Source organism: Phasianus colchicus, chromosome 10, assembly GCF_987193195.1.
Source record: "Phasianus colchicus chromosome 10, bPhaCol1.hap1.1, whole genome shotgun sequence".
Classification (NCBI taxonomy): Eukaryota; Metazoa; Chordata; class Aves; order Galliformes; family Phasianidae; genus Phasianus; species Phasianus colchicus.
Window position 1 is genome coordinate 1,800,448 of NC_143445.1, and position 24,074 is coordinate 1,824,521.

General features: G+C 39.1%; 1 protein-coding gene across 5 annotated transcripts in view; it reads left to right on the forward strand.

The window, feature by feature from the left end:
* LOC116236404 (glypican-5-like) overlaps positions 1 to 24,074 on the forward strand; it is a 432,491-nt gene that overhangs the window by 392,748 nt on the left and 15,669 nt on the right. For 2 of the 5 annotated variants that reach the window (XM_090146953.1, XM_031605026.2), the window contains one exon: positions 5,283 to 5,614. The exons of 1 other annotated variant lie outside the window; for it this stretch is intronic. In XM_090146953.1, coding sequence (XP_090003079.1) covers positions 5,283 to 5,485 — 203 coding nt within the window. In that variant the 3' untranslated portion in view covers positions 5,486 to 5,614. Of the gene's footprint in view, positions 1 to 5,282; positions 5,615 to 18,330; positions 19,280 to 24,074 lie in introns of those variants that run through there. 2 more of the 5 variants (XM_090146957.1, XM_090146955.1) reach the window with 2 other exon arrangements.

Consider the following 24,074-nt stretch of genomic DNA (forward strand, 5'->3'; position numbering starts at 1 on the left):
ATAACACTGCAGCATCTACTGTAATTTAAGAGCCAGTTCCACCAAGTTGCACCTTGTTTTAATTTTCTTCCAGTCTTGTCTGCCAAAACCAAGCCTATGATCAAAGTGAAATCAAGCAGCAGAGCTACAAGGTTGGGAGTAAATGTAAGGACTGACCAGTTCACTTTAGACCTGTGTCTCATTGTAGCCATGAGGAGACATTCAAATCCCGGAATTAATTTGTCATCGTAGTTGCTGAGATTCTGTCTTTTCAAAGCACAGTGTTTGCAGGAAAGTCTAGGAAGAAATGAATGGGTCTGGCTTGATGTAATTAGAATCACAGAGTCATTGGAAGGGACCTCCGAAAGCCATCTAGCCCAACTCCCCTGCACTGCACAGGGACACCACAGCTGGATCAGGTTGCCCAGAGCCTGATCAGCCTGGCCTTGAAAGTCTCCAGGGATGGGGCATCCACCACAACACTATGTAACTTGTTCCAGTGCCTCACCACCCTCACTGTAAAAGACTTTTTCCTTAGACCCAACCTAAGTCTCCCTTCTTTTAGTTTTGAAACCATTTCCTCTTGTCCTGTCACCACAGGCCCTGCTAAAGAGTCTGTCCCCTTCTTTCCTGTCACTCCCCTTTAGATACTGACAGCTGCCCTCAGCTCTCCCCGCAGCCTTCTCTTCTCCATCTGCACAGCCCCAGCTCTCAGCCTGTCCTGTAGGAGAGGTGTTCCAGTCCATGGATAGATTAATGTTGGAAAGCAGAAATAAACAATCACCCCCTCTTTTCCCCACTCTCCCTTCACAGTTATCTAGGTAGAAAGTTCTCCCTAGTATTTTATAGTGTAAAACCTTGGAAAATGTCTTCAAAATCTGCATATTTTTTGTGGGCCTGGTGGATTGATGAGCATTGATTCTCTACTGGCAGGCTGCTGTAGCTGACATGTACAGGCCTAGCCTGGCAAATCCATTTCATTTCTATTTAAAACATCCTCCAGAAAATGCAGGAGCAGGAGCTCTTTGCCTTTACCCTTCATGTCAGTGGAGATGTTGTTCTTATCTCAGGAGGGCTCGGTGGCACTGGCAGATTTTTGGGGGGAAAAACACTTCACCACACTGACCATCTGCAATCTCAGAGAGAAGACTGAGCTCTGGTCAAGAGAAGGTCAAAAAAAGAAAAGTTTTTTCCTTTCTTTTTTAAATTGATGAGCTTATTTGTCCCTTGGCAGGACAATAGCCTCTACAGATGTTTAAGTAGACCTTGCTGATGCTGTTCATTAGCAAGCAATAGCATGTGAGTGCACCAATCAATAGTTTGATAATTCCCAGCAGTGCCAGAGCAGCCAACTGCAAAAGGTTTAGGGTGGTGTAACTATTGTCTGGGCTGCCAGAATTGCTGACTTTGTGTCAGTTAACTTGGTAATAACCTAAAAAAATAATACCCACTTGATTTTTCCCCTGTATCATGACTGGCTGAGATTAAGGTGTGTTGTAGTGTGTGACTCACCAAACATGTTTGGAAGACATACTCAGCCCTCACTGCAGGGGAGGTTTCCCATGCCTAAATTGGATGGCAATGACAGGTTTGTCTCTCCCTTTTATCCTGCCTAGTCTCTGTAAGGAATGGTATTGATTCACATAAGTATTTATGAGAAGCTCAGTGCCATCTTAGCAGCACGTGCATTACTGGGCAGCAATCTGCAGTCACACTGTTGAGGTGAAGATAATCCTAAATGCTCTAAACGTTGAGGTCAAGTAATTTTAATTATGTGTTTTGTTAATATTGTCAAGCTGTGAATTTAACTACAGTTAATGCAGATGAAAGATCAGCTAAGGAGGGCGACTCAGTCCCTTGGACTCACACAGCTGCTGTCAGCACTCACAGTGATCATGGTGCCTGAGGGGACTTGGGGCCATCTTCGCTGACCCCAGCAGGCTTAGTCCCTGGCAGGAGTCCTGAATGGCTGCTCATGGGGGCTGCTGGGCAGCCAGCTGCCAGCACTGAATATCCCTTCTGGCAGGATTTGAGTGTTCACGCTAGAAGCCTGGATAAGGGAAAGCAGGGGTGCTGTATTGTGATTGCTATGTAGTGTATTACAGATCTTAAAACAAATGTTATTAGAAGTATATACTGAAATTCTGAATACATCACATGAGAAAAGTAAGTTCACATACCAAGGTCCATAGGCCATCGATATGAGGTTAGCTAAAGTCTTCAAAGATTTAAACTCCATTTCTGGAAAGAAATGGAATGATGATGTTAAGGAAGATTCCAGCAATGGAGAGAGCTCTAACCTGGGAAGCACGGAGCTTCAAAATGCAGAAGGTAAATACCAGAACAGACTGAAGCTGGGGCTTCTGTTTGGTTTTATGAAGTCATGATTTGTGGGGTTGATTCTTGGGTATTGAACCATCTGGGGTTCACTTTGTTGAGACTGGAGTTTCATTTCTGTGCTACTCTTTACACTGACACTTTATTTACCATACTATCTTTTTGCCTTTTGAATGTCAGTAGTAGACTGAACATAACCAGCCCTGACTCTGAGAAGAAGGTTTGAGAGAAAAACTCATTTAACTCTGAGCATCTCAGACAAAAGCCTGGAGTGAGTAAGCAGCTGGAACTCTTAACAAACTGGAAAAGGACATGAAATATTTGCTGAAATTTGTGACTTAAAAACCGAATATGGGATTGAAAAACATGCTGAATTGGATTAGGACTAGGGCTATTCTTATTTATTTATTTTTAAGCAGAGAGCTAATTAGAATCCTAAGTTAGAATTGTCTGTCAGAGAAGCACTCTGCTGTAAAGACAAAGAGAGAATTCAGAGTTAAGTCCTTTCCATGTAAAGGATAAAGTCAGAATTTTCTAATGTATTATTTAATGCTTGTTATGTAGTGCATTAAGCAATCACTGAGAGGAAAGCTTTTAAAAACCAACGGCTTCTCTGATAGCATTAAATCTTACCTTAGATTTTTTGGTTAGGTCAATATTAAGAAAATAAATGAATTAATACATTTCAGTCTGCCCGATTTATAGAGGCCAATCAAGTTACAATGCTGGACATGGCCAAGTGAAAGAGGGGAATAGATTTACCTGAGTGAGGTCTTAATTTAATCAGCTGGCCCCAGAGAGCTGAAGTCAGCAGGCTGGGATGATATAAGAGGCAGCAGAGAAACAGCATGTTTTCCACAGTCAGAAAGGAGAATGACAGTGATGGAAAGGAGTCTAGGCAGTGTCAGAGCACACCTATTTCCGTGATTTATCCTTAATTTACTTTAATGACAGTCTGAAGGTTGTCCTTTTTTTTTTTTTTAAGTGTCCTCAGAATACTGGTATTTCCTAAATATTTACAGCATGCTTTTTCTCCCCCTCCCTTCTGTTAGTTCCACTGCAAGCTGGAATTGAGGAACATTTTGCCATAGCAAATTTGGAACAGAATGGCACACTGCTTTTTTCCCACTGCATTTCTTGCCAGCTGTGTCCCTTCTCTGCAGTAAGCCTTGAATCAGGTTTAGTAATCGCAGGCTCCTCTGGATCAGTGTTGATTGTCCAGGTTTCAGCTGGGCAAAGGATGATTCACAGTATTGGTGTGGTGCCATGTTGTGGCTGTAGGAGAAAAAGAACATGGGAACAGCAACTTTTAGCTGTTGCTGAGCAGTGCTGCAGAGAACCGAGGACACTTCAGTTTTCAGCTTTGTGTGCTGCCCTGCCAGTGAGGGGCTGGGAGGGGACAGAGCCAGGACAGCTGCCCTACACTGACCATGCTGTATGGTGGCATGTGGAAAAACTATGAAACTGGTGAGTTGACCGAGAGGGCTGGCACTGTGTAGGGACTGGCTGGGCATTGGTCAGCAAGTGGTGACCAAGAACGAGAAGCTTGAGAATCGCTTTCTTTGTAAATAAATATATTTATATTTCCATGTATACATGGAACACTGGGGAAGGGGAAGCAGTGAGCAAAAGGCTGTGTGGTGTTCAGCTGCTTCATATTATGATAAAATGGAAGAATTCGTTGCATTTCTTTTACAGTTTATACTGGCAAGAACAATGTGTGCTTTCCCAGTACAATAGCTCATTTTTATTATCAAGTGGGTTTATTGATGGTTGGTCAGAACTACTGATATGCAGACAATGATCTCAGATTGCATTTACATGTCTGGAATACTTTCTGCCTTTCTAATTTCTACCAAGAGCTTGCTTCTCTGATTCAGAGGGGGGTTCCATTTGTTTGTTTGTTTTTTAATTATAAGATTGGGCTGTTGTTTAATTTGCATGACAAAATTACACGTTCTGCATTATGTGTGTATGTGCATTGCATTCATTAGTATCACAAAAAAATTTTTATAGCTTGGACCTGAACAATTATTGTTAATTTATCAATTCTTGCAGGTAAGAACTTGGTTATATGCCAGGCACTTAGGTATGCTTTTGCAGATCATGTCATCATTAGAGGAAGTACTGATTTTTCCCACAATGCCAGTGAAGGACTCAATGGCAATAAGATTGCAGTGATACTTGCAAATATAACTGGAAACCTTTATCAATCATTTTCTCATTTGAAAAGTCTGTGTTTTTGCAAGAAAAGACTACCGATACTAGTTTTCTTGCATATCTAATCCTTTACATAAAAGTGTCCCACATTGTCCCAAAATGCATCTGGAGGGATGAAAAATAAATAAATAATCAGTGAAACGGATCCATATCTTATGGACAAAACAAACGAACAAAAACAAAAAAACCCTTTTATTTACTAGGCAAAATGATGAAACAAAACTTAAAGCGTTTTCTCTTTGTAGCCACTTTATTTGTTCACATTGATAAATAAGGCATATCAGACACCTATGTAGTTCTTTGTGTTTGTAGCCTTTCTTGCCAGATTGTCCTACTGTACCAAAAGTCCTGTGTTGCTTTAGAGTGAAGGCAATGCAAAAAGAAACTAGGAAGCTGGCTTTTGAATTAAGTCAATATGTTCTCCAACTCTCTTCCTATGGTAGCTTAACAACTTGACAGGTATTTCGCATGTTACAAAACTGGTCAACCCTAGCATAAGCCAGTTCTTATCCCAGGTGAAAATGAAGGTATTTTTAAAGGGATAAAACTGTGACCAGGGTAGGCCGGAATTCCTGAGCAAAATAGTGGGTGCCTAGCAAAATGACGTGGCCATTGGGTTCAACTAAAACGTTAATATAGGCATCCTGTCACTTTCTGTACATAGTTTGGTTATTCAGGCTAGAGTACTTATGCCATTCCATGTTCCAGATGTGTGATTAATCCTACATTTACTTTCATGTTTTCAGATATACTCAAGGACAAGAGAACCCATCCAGAAAACAGAAATGAACCAAAACCAACCATGAAAAAGATTGTCACCACAACCACCACAAGCACTGTCAAGTCATCCTCTAAACACAGTGTAACTGGAAATGGGAGCAGTGCGGCCCTGAGTTCCTCACTTGTTATTTTAACAGCACTAGCAGTTCTGTGGCCTTGCCCCCCATAGCTGCACACTACTGCAGCCACTGCACAAGCCTTTCTGTTCACTGTCATGTATACCTGCAGCCTTACCCAGAGAAAACAAAGCGAAATAGCTGTCTATTTTACTTGATGTTAGAATAAATATTAAACAATGTGCTGGAGTTGGTGGATAGGAAGCGTCCTCACCTAGAGTGAAGATAGCTTTTGACAAAGCCCAGCCAGGATGCAGAGAAAATGATGACAGATATTCAATTAGCTTTAGTTATGGGATAGGAATAATTGAGAACATGAGAACTGTGTATGTGTGTTACTGTTTTTCTCAGTTATATTCACTGGAATCAGATTGGCTGTTGTTTTTTTTTTTTTTAAGTTTTTTCTGATAAATTAAAGGAATGGTCAGTCTTCAAATCTAAGCCAATACATGCATTATTCCTCCAGTGAGCGGCTAATAAGCTACATCTACAGCTGTAAAACATGCTAAAGTGAAGTACTTTGACCAACTTGATGAAATTCCTAAGTGGTCAAGAAGATCAAAGCATGTCTGAAATTTCTTTTAACTGCTACTGTTTAGATTGTAGGAAGCCGCACAAAAGCATAAGGCGTGTTTAATATATCAGCATACTTGCCTTAACAATTGCAAAAATTAGAAACACTTTGTTTACTGAGAGCAATATAGATAGTGAGTTTCCCTGCTCCACAAAATGGTATCACCAAATGCTCAAACATATGCTCAAGGCTGATGGGATGAATGTCCAGCAGCAGGAAATACCAGCACAATAGTATTTTCTTCAGTTGAATGCAGTTTTGTACAGTGGTGGGGGGGAAAAACATTCAGTTAAAATTCACTTTGTCTGTGTGTTGTTAAAGAGAAAATAACTTTAATTTTCCATAAAGGACTGAGAGGTGTAAGTTAATGGGAACTACCATTAAACACAACCAAGATTTTGGGCATTGTGGATCTCTGAAATCAACTGTTTCATAAACTCTGTATTATTTAATTACATTTAATGTTTAAAATTTTCTATCACTATAGGTGTAAATGTAAAATAGTCAAATCTAGAATATTCTCTATTACATCTCAATTTCTATCCTAGAAAATGTCAAAACGTGCATTATATTTCAAGGCTTCTTTTTTTTTTATCCATCATATCTTGATATATTATAACTTTTCAAATGGAAAGTACTAAACTTCTAATGGATTAAGTGTCAGTGTGTGTTTTCCAACAGCTATGTTTACAGTACCATTGAATATATGTATACAAACACAACTGTATGAATACAGCAATTAATGATAAGTTTGTGAAACATTAGAATTGTTATACTTGCTGCATTTCATAACTGTTACAACAACTTAATGTCCATTTTCATGTTGTAGACTGTTATTGTGTACAGTTTTATAAGATTGAACGTAAAACTTTTTTTTTTTTTTTTTTTTTTGTAGAGCATCTCTTTTGATATATAAATCTTTTGATACTTACAGTTACACAGCCACTGACATCATCCAGAAGAACCCTATGACTCACTAATCAGCTTCAGGCATTTTATTGAGAAACCTTGATTGTGAAGGACATCTTGATTTAAAGGAAGTGTTATGTGTCAGTGTTACTGAGTGCCATTGTATGTAAAGTGGCAATAATGCAAGACAACACAACACATAACCGGACAAAGACTCACTGTGCTTGCCATGTTTTCAGATGGCATTAGTGAACATGTCTAATTATATTTGCAGAGATGGGGTCTTCGTTGTTTTGGTTTTTTTTAATTGGGCTGTAAGTTTTCATTGACAGATATAGAAGTGTAATCAGAACCATCGACAGGTGTGAAGGAGTTGGCTCTAAAGTGAAAAAAAAAGAATTCTGAAAGTGTTCAATTTTAACGTTGAAACAAGGAGATGAAATAGAAAAAGATTCTTGTGCTAAAGTGAAATATTTTCTATTTTGTGTTCCGATTTTTCACTATGCTAAGGTTATTAATATCACTCAGTAGGGCTTTCCAAATCGTATCAGTGTAAATCAGGTTTCCCAAAGGTACAAAAACGTCTGTCCAGTGCTTTCCAAAGTTTGGGGGCTGCACCAGTCTATTGAACCATAATTACAAATGCCACATTTTGCATTCATTGTCACTGCCCTTGGGAAGAGTGCACTTCTACCTGAGGAGATGTACTGTGAAAGAACACCATTGCTCCTTGCAGCCTTAACAGATCGGTTGTGACTGGTACTGTTAAACAGCCTGGTCTCTGTGTACACACAGAAATGTGCTTTTAGCGCACACATGCATCACCAGCTCCTCGGGTAATACTGATCACTGTGGCTTCACTGAAGCAATATAACATTTTTCATGCTTATGAACGTAGTACATTCTCACATTTGAGATCCTGAGTCATCATTCAGGCACACGTGTTGGCATTTGCACCCTTAAGTCTCCATCAGTTTTCCTATGGATAGGGATAGGGTTTCAGGGTTAGGCTCAAACACTGCCACACTCCAGCAAGGCAGCAGCTTGGCCTTTCATTTCTCACTTGGAAAGTGGGAACTTCAATACCTGGAACATGCATGTCTTTTTGAGGTCTTTGTGTTTTTAGGGCAGGCCAGTGATCCAGATAGCCTCATATTGAGCTGTAGCAGGGCAAGTTGCATGTGTGGAATAACTCACCCAGAGGATTTTTTGTTCTTGATAAATCTCATGACCTTGCTAAACAAAAACCTCTGAAAAACTAAGTATTTGAATTTTGGGTTTGGTTAGCAAGTTTTTGTCTGAGGTAGCATTGATTCTGTAATTATATGATTCTGTAATCTTCTGTGTTCTAGTGACAAAACTAGAACAAGTGGCAAGGTAAGGTAGGTCCATTGATTCATTTTGTTAATAGGCACAGGACAGGGGAACAGACTGCAGAGGATTCAGTTGCTACCAATGCATTTCACAGTGATGTACTTTTACTCTGTAAGAAGAGTACTGGTCATGAAATATGTTCATAATGTGCATCAGAAGTGGTGCAGCTTTTAAGAGCAATGCAGTATATTTTTACTGATATTTTATGATTTTTTTTTCGTCAGGATCAGTTGCATTTACATGTGAAAAAGTATTTTCCATCAAACAAAAAAATTATACTAGCAAAGGCAAGACAAACTGGCTTCGTCAGGCAGGAAGTGTTCCTTTTTGGATGAATAAGATAAATCTTGTTTTGATATTAGGGACGCATGTAATTCTCAGTAATTGCAAAGGTCTAAATTGGAAATACTTTTGAACTTGTCTATGTAATATTAATGTAAAATAACGCACCAGTCTAAGACCATTGCTGTAACTTTACCTAACAGTTATGAATTGTATGCAGCCACTGCTTTCTGGATGTTTATTGTATAGCTACAACCTTCATTTAATATTTTGCCAGTGCTGGAAAGTCTACTTGCTGCTGCTGTCACGCATTTGAGTAGAATCAATCTATATTTTCCTCTTGATAGTGATGTATCCTTCTTAGCAAATAAGGTGGAATTGCTGTGAACATGCGGTCACCTCTCAGTATTTGACTGCTATTTAGGCAGCATGTTCCATCAGGTTCACGTGAAAGGTTTGAGAAATTCCCATGTCACTGTTCTCCTTCATGGCTGTGGATGCATCAGGGAGAAAAGCCAACACAAACGAACAAAAGTGTGTATGGCTGCAGCGTGCCAGTGCATGACAACGTCCAGCTGTCTTTTCTGAGGCTCTGAGCCAAGTGTTTCCCTCTAGTTTTCAAGCAGTTTTTTACACCTCTCTAAGTTAGAGCATGGAGACTGGCCAGGCAAAGAGCAGCTGGAGAATCTACAGACTACATTTCAAGGCACTTCGCTGACACCTCCTATGAATTGCACTTGCTTAACAGTTTGCATGCTCTCTGAAAATTGGCAGCTCATTTTCAACCTTGCATTTTTTTCTGGTTTGCCTGTTGCAGATGCTGTGCCCTGTCCTGGAGCGGATCAGATACTTGGTCATTGTGTAAAGAACTGTGATTCTGTTCTTTCACTCAATAATGAACCTTCTGAGGTACAGATGTCTGTCAGAGCCTGGTAGAGTAATACAGATAATAATGTCCAGCTGCATTTACTTTAGAGGCTCTGTGTATGGGTATCTGGCTAGGAGATTCATATCTCTTTGATCTCTTAAGTCACATGCCTATTTAATATATTCCTATTTCCTTTTGTTACCAGGACTGCACCATGTATGATTATGTTTCAGTTTGAATCTCTAATGCTATATGCGTCTTAATGCTGTCCTGATGGGTGCTGTGTGCAGTCTAGTTTCTAATGTTAGATGAGCCTTTTTGCCCAAATTTACTGAGCCATTCTTATTCAGTACTGCACATGATTAGTTTTAAGCAAGACCTGTTCAAGTGAAAGAAGCTAAAGCACATTAAAGTAGGAAACAAATCCGGAAAGTCCTTGTGTTGCTGAACGGGCCTCTTCACATTAAACAGATTATAATGTTTAGCTAAAATTAGAGTCAAAATTTCATAACTGATGTGTTCAAGAGGATTTCAGCCCAGTTTTTAAGCAAGAATTAATTGATACACATGCTTTCTTCATCTCTCTCTATAGGGGTTAAGATAGGTCTGTACATATATGGAACATTCCCTAAAATGTATCTTGCACATAGTATCAGAAGTGCTTATATCACAACTAGCCAAGAGCATTTGAGACATACATTTTCGTTTTTAGCTTTTCACTGATCACAATGCTTCTTTCAGTGACATAGGGCACATGTTAATGAAAAGTGAGATGTAACAGTCAATGTTGCTATAGCTGTGACGTGCCTCATTTAAGATGTGATCATGTCTTATGCCTGTTGCCCCATTAGATGGAATTATTTTCTGGTTTGCACTGTCACTCCCTAAGGAGCTACATTTGAATTGTATTAAATATTAAACTGGAAAAAAAAATAGGCCAAGAGACTATAATAAGTAGATGAAAAACTCCAAAAAGTATTCTGTATTTAAAATAGAGGATGCTTCTAAATAAGAAATTCCATCCAAACTAGAACAATTTTCTAAGTCCCTTTCCCTGTCTCTGTGTTGAGCCCCATTCCTTTGCGCTCCATGCAGTGCAGTACGAAGCTTGGATGCAAGAAATTGCTGCACTCAGTTCAGGAAAATGAAACTATTGCTGCATAGTGCAATTCTGCTTTTAAGAGGAATGTATTCAATCTGCTGGTGCAGTTACTTAAGCACTTGTACAGTAAATAGCTGCAGTTGGTACAGCTCTCCAAAGAGGCTGTTGGACACACAGTGAAGTGTGATTTTTGCCTCGCTCCCATAGAACTGAAGTCATACTTGGTCCTTTAATAGGCTGATTCAGACATTCTAATTATTATTGACACTACAGTGATTTCCCCCGCAAAAATGTAATGCTTTTCTTAGAGAAGGACACGAGAGAGGCCATTGATGCTTTCATGAGGTGCACAAAGTACTTTGTTAAACAGCCCGTAACCACCTCTGAGGATTTTTTTTTTCTTTTCTGTGCAAAATGCATTAATACTGCCTTGCAAAAATATGCTGTTTGCCCTAAATCATTTCAATTAATCTTTAGTAAATTACCCACTACTTTGTAATTATAATATTTGCAGCTAATTTAGTGCCATTCTAGAAAATCATTTGTTGTATAATATAAGCAATTAACATTTATTCATTTTTTCTGTTGCAGAGAGATACATAAATTATCCTCAGTGGCCTTTCTGTACACCTAATTAGCACCTGTTTGAATTATTCTACAGGATATGGACATTTCATTTAGAAAATAAATGCATTGCTAGTTTCACGAACTACTTGCAAATATGCAGTTATAAAAACTCATGAATAGAAAACCATATTTTCATGTGTCTTCTCTGTGTGTAAGGTAGGCTAGGCTCTTAGGCTATTACACATAGAATAGGTGCTGACATTTAAAATGCATTTAAAATGGAAATAGTCAGATGCCTCTTTCTCATCATTCAGTACACTATCACAGATTTATGTTGTGTTCTGTAATGAAAAGGAAAGCAAGGGGATGTTGAGAAAGTAGCTTCCAGTGTCACTCCCAGCTTTCTGTATATGGTTATACAGCTGAAGCATTGTATTAATTAGAGACTATCCAAAGCATTTCTATGCTGGAGTGTCAAAGATACTGTATTAAAGTGGTGGAAATTAAAGCAGATTGCTTCAATATTCTAAGTAGGCTTCAAGATAAAGATTCATTTTACGTTTAAGTTCATAGTATATTAAGATCATTTGATCTTTTTAAAACTGAGATCTGAGACAAACATTCTATCAAAAATGTCAATATGAAATACTGGTCATGTATGAAATCAGAAAATTAGGAAACTGAAAAGCTTTGAGATTTCTCCATGGGTATGAAATGTTGCAGTGGACCCTCAGCACCCATAAATCAGCACAGTGCCTTTCATTTCAGTTCAGCTGTGTAAATTTTAGTTAGTATCTATCCCCAGAATGAAAATCCTTTCCTATCTTTCAAATGGGTAGAAAATCAAGAGTAACTGCAGAGGTTATGGAATTTGCATAACAGTTTTACATTCCCTGTGCCACTGATCAGATCGTGTCATCATGCCTCAAATGAAAGTCTGCTAACACATGGGATGCCATGAGTCTTGTGGTGTTTTCCATTTCTAGGGGCATGGCCAGGACCTTTTCAAGAGAAGCAGCAACAATCTGGGGCTACAAGGAGATGTTCATACTGTCACTTTTAGGGAAGAAAGTCTTTCCTGGAGTTTTGCTGATATTTTATTTTATGCAAAACATCCATAATTGGAAGGAAACCAAAACAGGATGCAAAGTTCCACAGTGACACACATTCACCTGTCTGGAGTTGTTCTTGGTGCATGCAGTGTTAACTGTCTGTCTGATTGCCATGAAAGAGCTATTTTGGCTATTTTTGTTTGTTTGAGGCAAGGCGCAGGCAAAAGCTTTTTACAAGTCCACAAATCAGTGAGGGAAATAGGAAGATATTTGGTGGCAATGTCATTAAAAATGAGAAAATGAATTTAAGTGGAATATTTGAGTTTCTACGTTAGGGATGAACAATGCAGTTAAAAACCATTTCCAGAACGACAGTGTAGTTGCATACAGGAGGAGGGTAATGTAGCAGCATTAAGACATAAAATCTTTATTATACAGGGTAGTATTGGAATAAAAACGGGATCCAGTACGCAAATCCTTGCATCATACCACTACTTACTGTATGTACTATACTTCAGAACTGATATTGCATGAATGCCTACAGTAGCCTACAGTACACTAGGGTAGAAAATACTGTAAAATACATGCTTTACCATTTAGATATTTAAGGAATTAGTTTGTGGTCTCATAGTCTTGCTTAGTTCATTTTATTTTACAGGAATTAATGCGCTGCTTACATTTGTATTTTACATTAGTTGCATCCTGGGTATTTTAAATAAATTGTTTTTGTCCCAAGCTGTGTTCAAGCTATAATAATTGTTTCTATTTTCAAAGCACATTTGATTTGCAGTATATCTGCTTATATTTGATCAACTACGTTTGTCAATTTTCTTTAGTCTACTTTCAGCACTGAAATGCAATAAAGGGAATTTTAAAAAGGAGTCTGAAATCAATATCTTAAAAAAACAGAAAAACGTCGCTACTTTGAAAACATAAATGACATGTTTTGTAAAGGACAGTGAGCTATGAAATGAAATAAAAATAAATAATCCACAACAGGAAATTGCTGCCTTCTAATAGAATTCTTGTATTTCTTTCTGCGTATCTTTGAGCATCTTTGGAAAGTACAAAGAAGACAAAATCTTAAATAAGATTTTCATCAGTTTGTGCCACATTCTACATAGAGGATTTAGACCTTGATTACTGCTAGACAGCATTTAATATTGTAGTCATAGTCTGGCAAAGAAAGATTTGTTTCTTCAGCAGTGTAACTGCTTCCTTGCTTTTCCTTCTTGTAATAAAGATAGTGAGATGTAAAGGTGTTGCTCTTCTGGGAGCTCTTAATATTATTGAAAAGGCACAGTACTCAAAGGAGTATCCACTATTCCTCCACACAACAGGTAGGACTTTTTTCATCAAAACCCATTCCGACATAAACAATCATATCTAAGCTCTCCATTGATGAAGGCCTTGCAGTAACTGCATGCCATATTAAAAGCCTGGCCCTTGGTTTTGATTAGGATCACATTACTTTTCTGTATATCGGAAGAAGGAAACTCCCTGCTATTAGCTTCATGTTTTCATTGCTTGTCAGTTAGGAACTTTGCAGTTTCTCTTCTTTTGTGGAAAAAAAGCATACTCTGGTAATTCTGTCATCAGATTCTGACTACTGTGGTTGTGCCTCTACCATTTCATAAAATCACAGAATTACAGAATCACAGAATGGCCAGGGTTGGAAGGGACCTCAAGGATCATGAATCTCCAACCCTCCTGCCACACAAAATGACTCAACAGAGAACTTTGTTCCTGTGAATGTTTTTAGAGCTACTTTTCATGAGCTTCTGTTCATTGCTCTTTCCTGCTTTTTTCCTGCCTCTTTTATTTCCTATTTTTTAAATCATATTTAGGAGGTTCTCTTGTAACATTTCCAACTGGGTTGTATGACGACTGTAGGACAGACCACTGAACAAGATCACTATCATGAACTAAGTATTCTTTTAATTGTCTTCGAATGACCGTGTTCCTGCTATCTACCTAGCTGGTTTTTGTTGTTTTTGGTTTCTTACCCATTCTGTTTTCTGATTGCTTAATTTGACTGTTGCTCCTTAAGCACCTGTGATTCCATTTTTCCTTGATTCCTTCAAAAAACTTCCTATTTGAGGTTTGCGAATTATATATGGCTTTTCTCACCATCTATAGAGAGTGCTTTTAGCTTATGTACTCATTTTTGACCCATCTCCAAGGATAATAGCTAGCAGCTCTTCTCTGTCAATGCTAGAAGAAAACTTGTTCTCTGAAGTGCTGCCTCATAAAACCCTTTTAAGTTTAAGGATTTCATGTTCATCCTCTAATTAAGCAGGTGTCTAAACCTGTGAAGCAGCTTCATTCTGAAATCCAACCAGCTCCACTTCAAAGGTGTTGTTTCATCTTCCATAGATGTGAAAAAAGAACACTTCTTTGACGGTTCAACTCCGTAAGGTTATTTTAAGATAGGCTTTGCCTCTCACCTGATTCAGTTCTTGTTTTTCCAAAAATACACAGAATCCATCAGATCTGATGAGATGTCTCAAATATGTTCCTTAATATTGACATGAGTTCATCTTTGACTGAAGATATTGTTTCTCCCATCAACAATCCTGAAATGAGACACTCAAACTCTGGAAAAAAAGGTGCATTTAGCCTTATTTGTCATAGGAATTCCAATATGGTGCAGCTCCAAACACAACCACTGACTCACCAGAATGGTGGTTAGCCTTATGATACTGAGATAGGCAGTACGACTTAAGCTGAGAAAGTCTTCCTGTACTGCAGCTTTACATGTGAAAACACTATTCTTTTGGAAAATACACTTGTGAAATTACTAACAACTCAGGAACCAAACATGAGCCACCACTCTCACAAAAGAGCAAACTGGAACACTTCTGCTTATGTAAGAAGCAGATGGGTTTTATTTGCATTTATTGTGTGCTCAGGGTGATTCAGAGTTAACTTTGGAATAAATAAAGAATTCTAAATGCAATAGTAACCCCTTGTCCTACACCTACCAGTTTAGATCCAACAGGCACTACTTTCCCACTTTCCATGTTTTCAAGATAACAACATATGAATGGAAGGAATTTGCCAGAGCAATGAGGAGATGATGACACAACATATGTGAGCCCTACTCACTCACAGTGGTTACTCAGCAGTACTAAAAGACTTCGGGATTCTCAGTCATTTGTCCAGGATAACACCTAGAACTTGAAATTGCCCACAGAGAAAACAGAAAACTCACCTGTTATGGGAGTGCCTCCCATTGTTCAGCAGGTGCTATTCTGTTCTATCACCTGGAGAAGCAGCTCCCTCTCATGGGGCACGTTTTCCTCCAGGGTTAGCACTGGGTACTGCAGCATGCTGGTGGTTCAGGCTCATGTTTCTCCTTCCAGTTTCAGAGTTATCCTGTTTTCAGTTTCCAGCTGTAAAATCAATATTTCATTACAGAGTAACTCCATCTGCAGATTTAGAAAATAACGGAGTCCTGTTGGGTCTAAGATGTGGATTTCCTCAGGTTTGTCAGGAATTAGAAACTGCTAAGAGTGGCAATTGCTTTGCTTTCCCCTGGACAGTATCCATGTTACCAGCATACTCACTATGCACTGCTCTGTTTTCCTGTTGCATTCACCTTGTGGTCACCACTTACCACTTTTCTTTCCATTCTGAGTTCCACCTTAAACTGGACATAAAGTTCTTGAGACACATTCAGTGCATCAGTTTCCTCAGGGCATTTCTTTTAATTTAAGGAATGGTACAGAGACTCCAATTAACCTCAGATGAAGAGACCCGTAGTTCGTTGTCTGTCTGGGAAAATGAACCTCAGGGAACTGCACTCCTGCATTCCAAGTGCGTGTCAGAACCACAGTCAGAATTCATGTTTTTGTCTCCTCCTCTGGCATGTAATCTATTAGAACAGTGTGAACAAACAAGTTCATTAACCTCCCTGAACCTTAATTTTTATTCCTTGCAGAGAATAAATTATATTTACCATGAGTGAAATCTGAAAAAATAAAAATAAAAAAAATCAACACGTATGAAGAAAATCAGCTTGTGCTAACTTAATACACCACAGTAACTACCTTAACCTTTTCTCATATGCAGAACAGGAATTCTCAAGTAAACACATTGGTAAACACTGGCTTTCTAGTGTTGCACATAGGATTATGTCTATATCCACAGATATGCAAGTAACTCAGAGTGACAACTCACTTTATCTGAAAAGAAAGTCAAAACTGTAAGACAGAAATTTATAACAGCACATCCAGCAACAGGAAACTCTGAACCTATACATACTGATGGAAAATTGTAGTTAAAGTGCCATTTGTCTTGTCTCAGAAGGAACTGAATCGGAAAGTGAGATCCCCAAACGTATTCTTCTAACACTAGAGTTAAAGGTGACTCCACAGTGATGCAGAGCAAGCTATATGGTCATTTAACCACAGCCTTTCTTCTATGCTGGAGTCAGTTCCAGCCCCCCCATCCCTCAGGGCTCAGCTGTTCCCCAGAAATGAGGCTTGTCTTACACAAAGGTCAGTAGTGGTCTGGCGCTATTATCTATTTCTCTTTTCATCTATAGGTACGTAGTTGTGCAGAAAAGCCTGCAGTATCAGCAAGGTTTGTCAAATCCTTAAAGTCTTTTATGAGAAAGGTGTCTCATCTAACAGACTCTGAAGAACTTAAGACACACCTCTGTCTCCTTATGTAGGCACTTCCTTGGGATACATTTCTGGGCACATCTCTTGCTTCTTAGATTGTATAAGGCTGTGTGTTCTCACTGAGTGTAAGATAGACAAGACACAGAAGTGCTTGCTGATGATGACATGTTTTTTTCCCTGGGGAAAATAAATAAATAAATAAATAAAAATTCAGAAGTAACTTGTGGCCATGATTTAAAGAGCTAAAAGGGCAAACCACTGTGTAGCATATTTTATTGGCCATCTCCAGTGGGCACTCACCTGTGGATACCTTCACTTCCAGAGCCCAGCATATCCAGGACATGCTCTAGGGAAAAGTAAACAAAGAATATTTCTGCCAGCATTTCTAGGGAAGCCAGACTGGGGTATGAAGCTGCAGAAAAGTTAACAGTGGCTGAATTATAGACTCTTGGAAATAAGAGGGCTTAATTCATTGCATATTGAGAGCAAAGTAAGGCAGTGATTTAATAAATGACTAAAGGTGCTTCACTTTTATGATTGTATAAGACAGCACTTTGTGTTGTCTCATGAGCAAAGGTCAGTGAACTGTCAGTCCTCATTACTTGGGCAAATGTTCTTTTGAGAACTCTCAAACTACTTCATGGTCCATGGAAACGAGTACATGTCTTTAATGGTTATCTTCAAAAATCAATAAGCATAAGGCTTGAAAAGAAGCAAATCAGTAAATGGAAAGAATCGTGATTAAAGAGACAGGCAGAATTGAATTTAAAAAATGCATTACTCAGAGTTACCAGCTTGTCTCTTGAGGGAAGAGTTAAAAATTACAATTCCTGAATGGACTGCTCTACCATCTCAATCTAAAACAACCTATCCCAGAAAAGAAAATAGCAAAGATGTGATATAAAAAAAAATTGAAAGAAAGAAAGAAAAGAAAGGAAAGCATAACAGAGAATGATGGAATCATTCATGAGTACATTTCTTCCATCTCCAAGATTTAAATTTATGTTCTGAATTTCCTTTAACTGTGAAACTGAAATCCCCCAAATAAATATACCAGGGCTGCTCCAAAAGCAGTGCCTCCTATTTATGATGTCAGCCTACAACATCGGAAATGGATGTTGGTGGGATGGCAGCAGAAGTTGAACCTTCCCACAAATATCCCATTGCGTGTTGCTGTCATGTGACAGATGGCAGCAGAGGGGCAGTCTGATGGAATGGGGCTGACATGGAAGGACAGATGGAGCAAAGGGGTGGGATTAAATTCCCCCATGTGGAACAAAAGGCATTCACAGACATTCATCGGTGCTTGCTGAACGTTGATGGACCAAACAGGGCATGTTAGCACAGTGAGGCAGTGAGTGGTGTGTTTTAACAGTGGCAAGAGCAACAGTGGTCACTTCCATTAGAGCGGATTTGTATGAGCATTCAGGCTCTTGTTCAACGCTGGTGAAAATGCAGAGCTAGTGGTGGTGACTGTAAAAGAGCTGTGTTTTATAGCTCAGAAATTTTACTATCAAATTGTGCTCTTTGTATCTGTTGCAGATTCCATGGAAATAAAGAGGAGGCATTACTATTGGAGTGACCTACTTACATCCTTGTACTGAACTGTGCAGTGCATTCGCTTCAGAGTTCCTGACTTATTCCTGAGTGACTGCAAGACCACATCCCCCTGTTATTTTGCTTTGTGAACATTTATTTCCATTCATCATCTTATACTGCCTAGCCATTTTGAGTCATGCCTTCCAGTATCTGAAGGGGAGCTGCAGGAAAGAAGGGGAAAGACTCCTTAGCAGGGTCTGTGGTGATAGAACAAGAGGAAATGGTTTCAAGCTCAAAGAGGGGAGATTTAGGCTGGATATAAGGAAAAAAGTCTTCTACAGTGAGGGTGGTGAGCCACTGGAACAAGTTACATAGTGTTGTGGTGGATGCCCCATCCCTGGAGACTTTCAAGGCCAGGCTGATCAGGCCCTGGGCAACCTGATCCAGCTGTGGTGTCCCTGTGCAGTGCAGGGGAGTTGGACTACATGGCCTTTAAGTCCCTTCTAACTCCAAGGATTCTATGATTGTATGATTCTATGCTCCCAGATACAAGTTATCTTTCAGAAACGACTTTTTAAATTGTTGTAGATAGAATTACAGCATGCTCATTAGCCTTTTGCATCCTTTTTGTTAATCATGATGTCTTTAAAATAGCCTCTCAGTAAAATAGTCACTCTAGATCTTTTTTCATTTCTCCAGCAAGAGAAGTTTGCCCCCCTTATCTCACCAATATTTTAAACCTGTCTTTGAACTCTCGTGTTTTCTCGACGTTTTCCTTTCTAATGTCAGATCTAGAAAAGAACAAAGCCATTTAGGTGGAGGAGCACTACGGACTTTAATAGCATTCCAATCTCTTACGTAGAGTCCTAAGTGTATGCACAGCAAGTGTAAGGAAAGCAAAATGTCCCTTCTGTTCACCAACAAAATAAAAGACTTTTTCTTTCCTTCAGTTTCAAGCTCTCATTTAAATTTATCAATGGCATTCCACTTTTTTTTTTTTTTTTTTTTTTTTTGCCCCTGCGTTTACCCTCTCTAAGTATCTTGGAGGGCAGAAGAAGAAATAAAAATGAGAAGGGCAGATCATAATAACAGAAAGCAAACAAACTACATCTTTATGTAACAAATTTCATCTTTAATTATTTGTTTGTCTTGGATAATGAAAACATTTGAGTTTGGACTGCATCAACAAGCATCAAATGGTAAAACATCATTCTTGCAACTCCATTCAGCAAAAAGAACTTACAGTCTGACACTAGAAAATAATTACAGTTACAGTGTGAAAGAAAACATTCCCCAAATCTACTCCTTTTCTTATCACCATATTAGATATGAAGGAAGATTCAAAATCTATCAGGAAAATTAATAATACTAAGAAAAATATTGATTGAATTCTTTGCCTATGTTATTGAAGGGGAAGTATTTTCTGTCAAGACTGAGTATTGGTTTTGGACCTTTGTTAGGCTTCATCTTTTATTTCTCACCTTCATTACAATGCAATTTTTAAAGAGGAACAAATTTGTTATTCCACTCAAAGGGAGCTGAGAATTCACTTATGGACTCTTCAGCAGAGGCAGAGACTTAAGGTTCCCTTTAGCCCATGTTTTCTTTTGTAAAGAGCACTTGAAAATGTCTGGGCTTTCAACGAAGAGAGCCTATCCATGAGAGACTGAAAAGTGGTGCTTGTTAGAGCTTACTGTCTTTGTGGATGATGACTAATTGATTAATAAAAAATACAACAACAACAACAAAACAGATCACACAGTCCTCCAGTGAATGAATAACTGTTTTTTCTTTTTCTTGCTGAAGACATAATGAGAGATGGATCCCCAGGAGTCATCCCCTAAGGAAGAGATGAGCAGTATAGTATAATTATGTGAATTCAATACCCACCCAGTTTATTTTGAAATACATCTGTGCACATCCTTTGAAGATATCTTCTGGAAGAAATTCCTTTGTAATCTGTCATGTTCCACTGTGGTTGGCAAACATCTGCATGTGCAGCAGGGAAGAAAATGGAGAGCATTTATTTTATCAGGTCTTCTTTAGTGAGGTTTAACCTTCCTTAGTCTTTCAGTTTCTCTTCTCTTCCTAATCACTTCCCTTTTGAAGTCACCCTGCTATTTGTGAGCATTCACATTTGACTTAGGTATTTCATTCAAGAAATTTATACTGAAGGTTATAAGGCGGATGCATGTGTACAAACTCTTTTAATCTTCTCATTTTTCTCCAGATGAACAGTGATTGGCAACATGAAAACTAAACATTATTAGTTTCTCTTGTTGCTTCTTCAGCAATAAACCCTCTTATTTGCTACTGAAAGGCAGAGATAACCCCTCTGAAGAGTCAAAAAAACACAATAGCTGCTGAGTTGATTTATTCCCAGATAGGAGTGAAATAATTTATTTCAAAGTAACTTCTAGGACAGTTACATCATTTGGTGTTTTCTTTCTTCTGAGACAAGATAAGAGATGATGAACAGAGAGAGAGAAGATATCCAAACTGCACAAATTGAGAAGCAAAATACAGGGGAATGGAAGGTTACCTGAGGAAACTAAAGCAAAATATGACAGTGCCAAAATACCTAGTAAATGAATTTATTTCCAGGACAAGGGTTGCTGAGTTCTTTTCACACAAAATCTCACAAAAACATCAAAATACACAGGAATAATTAAAAGGAAGTTAAATACATCAGTTGTACAGAACCTATTGATGCTGTTAGACCTTATTAAAACCACATTTAGCAATTGGGCCTACCTTGGAATGGGCTTCTTTGGCCCTCTCATTTTAGTAACTGGCACATGGAGAAAAAATGGCTGCTTTTACCTGGCAGTTCTGGGCTCAACTATAGAAGACACCCAGTACTTGTCTCACTCACAAAGAAGTTGCCAGTCCCTATGACAGGGGACTGGGCTTGGACCTTCCCATGGAAATGACCTTGCAAAGCTGAACCTCTCCTCCAGCTGCTGAAGACAAAATATTTCAAGCATTTCTGTTAAAAGTGTACACAGAGCCAGCAGAAAAGCAAACAGAATTGAGAAATCATAGTCAGCAAAATAGGAAAAATATTCTTAATGCTAAAAAATACCAATAAAAATAGCAGGTAGGTTTGTCTTTCCACAGTACTAAAAAGATTTCATTCCCTTCTTCCCTGGAGCACATTGTGAAAGATCTTTGATTTTCTTGGCTTCCTGAACCTTGTATAAATTAAAAGCATCTCAAAGAACAGAAAGAGGCTTGCCTCTTTCAAGAAGCCAACATCACTGCTAGTTTGGGCTTGATTATTTCAGCCCCTTCTTTTGGGGCTGGGCCCAGAATGCCTTCCTGCCCAAAGGAGCGTGTGAGGTGCGGGCAGCCCTCCCTGTGTGCGGAGCCGGGGCCCCTGGGCTGGGTGAGGCAGGGGCCGTGCTCAGCTTCCTTCTGTCAGCCCCTGCCCACAGCCAGGCTTCTGGTGGCTGCTTTCTGATCAGCCTGGGTGCCTTGGTTTTGTGCATCATGGCAATGGCTCATTTAGCCCAGTTCTGCCCCAGGGCAGAGCTGTGGCCACCCAAGCTTGTGGTCCTCCCGCCTGCCAGGGCATTGCCAGGAGCAGAGGATGAAGCAGGCCTATGGGCTTGGGTTCCAAGGCTCCAACAGGGTGGGTCTAGTTGTCTCGTTGAGAAGCACTGCTGTTATGGCTGGTGGCTCTTCAGTGTCCTGTTAGGCCACAGCTGCTCCTAGTTGGAAAAGTACAGTTTGCTACCTGCTGTGTGAAGTTGCGGTTCAGCTTTGAGCATGTTGTACTGTGTCCTTTGCTGTGCAGGGCCAAGAAATAGCGATGTCAGCGCAGGCTCATCTCTTCTTCCTCTCCTCAGGTGCAAATCAGCCTCCCACTGTGCCTATTTCTTCTCTGCCCCAGCAAGGCCATGTGTGGCACAGTGCGGGCTGCGTTGTGCCTGGCCTGGCAGCTGGGTGAGCAGGATGCATGTGTCTTCCTCCTAATTACTTCCCTGTGCTCTATGCTTTCTTCTACTAGGAAAAAATAGTACTTCTTTTTTTTTTTTTCCTCTTCTGCTTTCCTACCTTCTTGCCAGAAGGTTACTGGAAGAGGTAGAGGGAGGAGAGGCTGGCTGTGGGGCACTCCATACTCCACAGCGCTCTCCCACAGTTTTCTCCTGCAGTTTTAAATGTACCTCAAAAAAAACATTGCTAGTGGGAAAAAATCCTCACTTCATCCTGTAGGCTGTGAGATGTACCACTGCAACACACTCAGGATTTTTCTCACTTTTCACCACAGGCAAACTCATTACTTAAATACGGGTAAAATAGAAGCATGAGTAAATATAAAATACTGCTCTGTGCACAGATGAGTTGTAAAAGCACAGTTGGATCTGCTTTCCTCCAGCCTAACGTGATGGAAATTCACATGACTCAAAGAAAGCAGTACTAAATCTCTTGTATTTTATTATATGCTGCATTTTCTCTGTCTAATTTGTGTGACCTTTGTCGTCATTTGGAATCAGTACTCATGGCTTTGAAATGACAGATCCACAGTGGTACGCTGTGCCTGTTTACAGACAGCCCCTTCCGTAAGGATGATAAATTCTGAATGAGAGTGGAAGGGAGGTAAAAGAGAGAGAAAGCATCTTTTATAAGGTCATTCAGAGGTCGTGGGCAAAATAATTACCTGTTTTAAAAATCTAATTTTAAAAAAATTGTAAATTTCAGTGTTTTCCTTCTTAATCCACATATTGCTGGCAGTGATGGTAGTGAGTGCCGGTATAATCTTCATCTAGATACAGTGTCGCAGGCTTCAAGAACTCTCTGATACAACTCTAATGATTTTTCAGAAATATGTCTTAGGGAGGAATGTTTTGGACTTTGCATTCCTTGGCAAATATGTAAGGAAAAAGATGATATTTGTGAGTGTGGTTATCAATATATTTTTAAATTATTGGTAAAAAAAAATAGAAGAGAGTTTGGAGAGGGACAACCAATAGTAGTGTACAAGCACTAAATATGTAAGGAAGCTTTCAGTCACACAGAATTTTCTAAGAGAGAACTCTTATGAATGAAAAGCTACACGAAAGCTAAATTAAGCTAATGAAAGCTAAAACTGTTAGGATATTCCAGACAGTACAGAAGAGAGAACAACTAGATTTTCCTTGAGCTCATGTCAGCTTGCTTGATGGGGTACCTGGCTACAGTGAAAAAAGTCCTACATACAACTGCAAATGATAGTAATCTTCAGAATATGCATTTTGAGCTTTTTTCATCCCCTGATTGTTGATTTGAATCTGAGTAAGACAAATAAACATACTTTTAAGCCGACATCCCTCCAACAATGCAAAAATGATTATATTCTTCAGTTTGTCTTTTTTTTTTACTGGTCTCCTACTTCCCTCTTCTGTTTATCCCATCTCTATGCAGACATATACAAAAAAAAAAAAAAAAAAAATTGGAAAATCTGTGTTAATTCTTAGCTGCAAGGTTATCTTGACTTTATAAGGGTTACATGCAGAATTATTCCTCCACATTCCTCTAAATAATGCTCACTCTGTTTTCCAGTTGCTTCATTGAAACTTACTTTGTCAGTTCTTTATAAAATCAGTCATAGCAACTCAGTAATGTAATTCTCAACTGTGGTATAAATACAACTGACTTTTAGTAGAAATGGTTTCTAGTGAAAGGCTACAGAAGCAAACCTAGAGCCAAAACCAGAATAAAATCTGAGATGATTGGTTGCTCTGTTGAAACATAACCAGATTCCC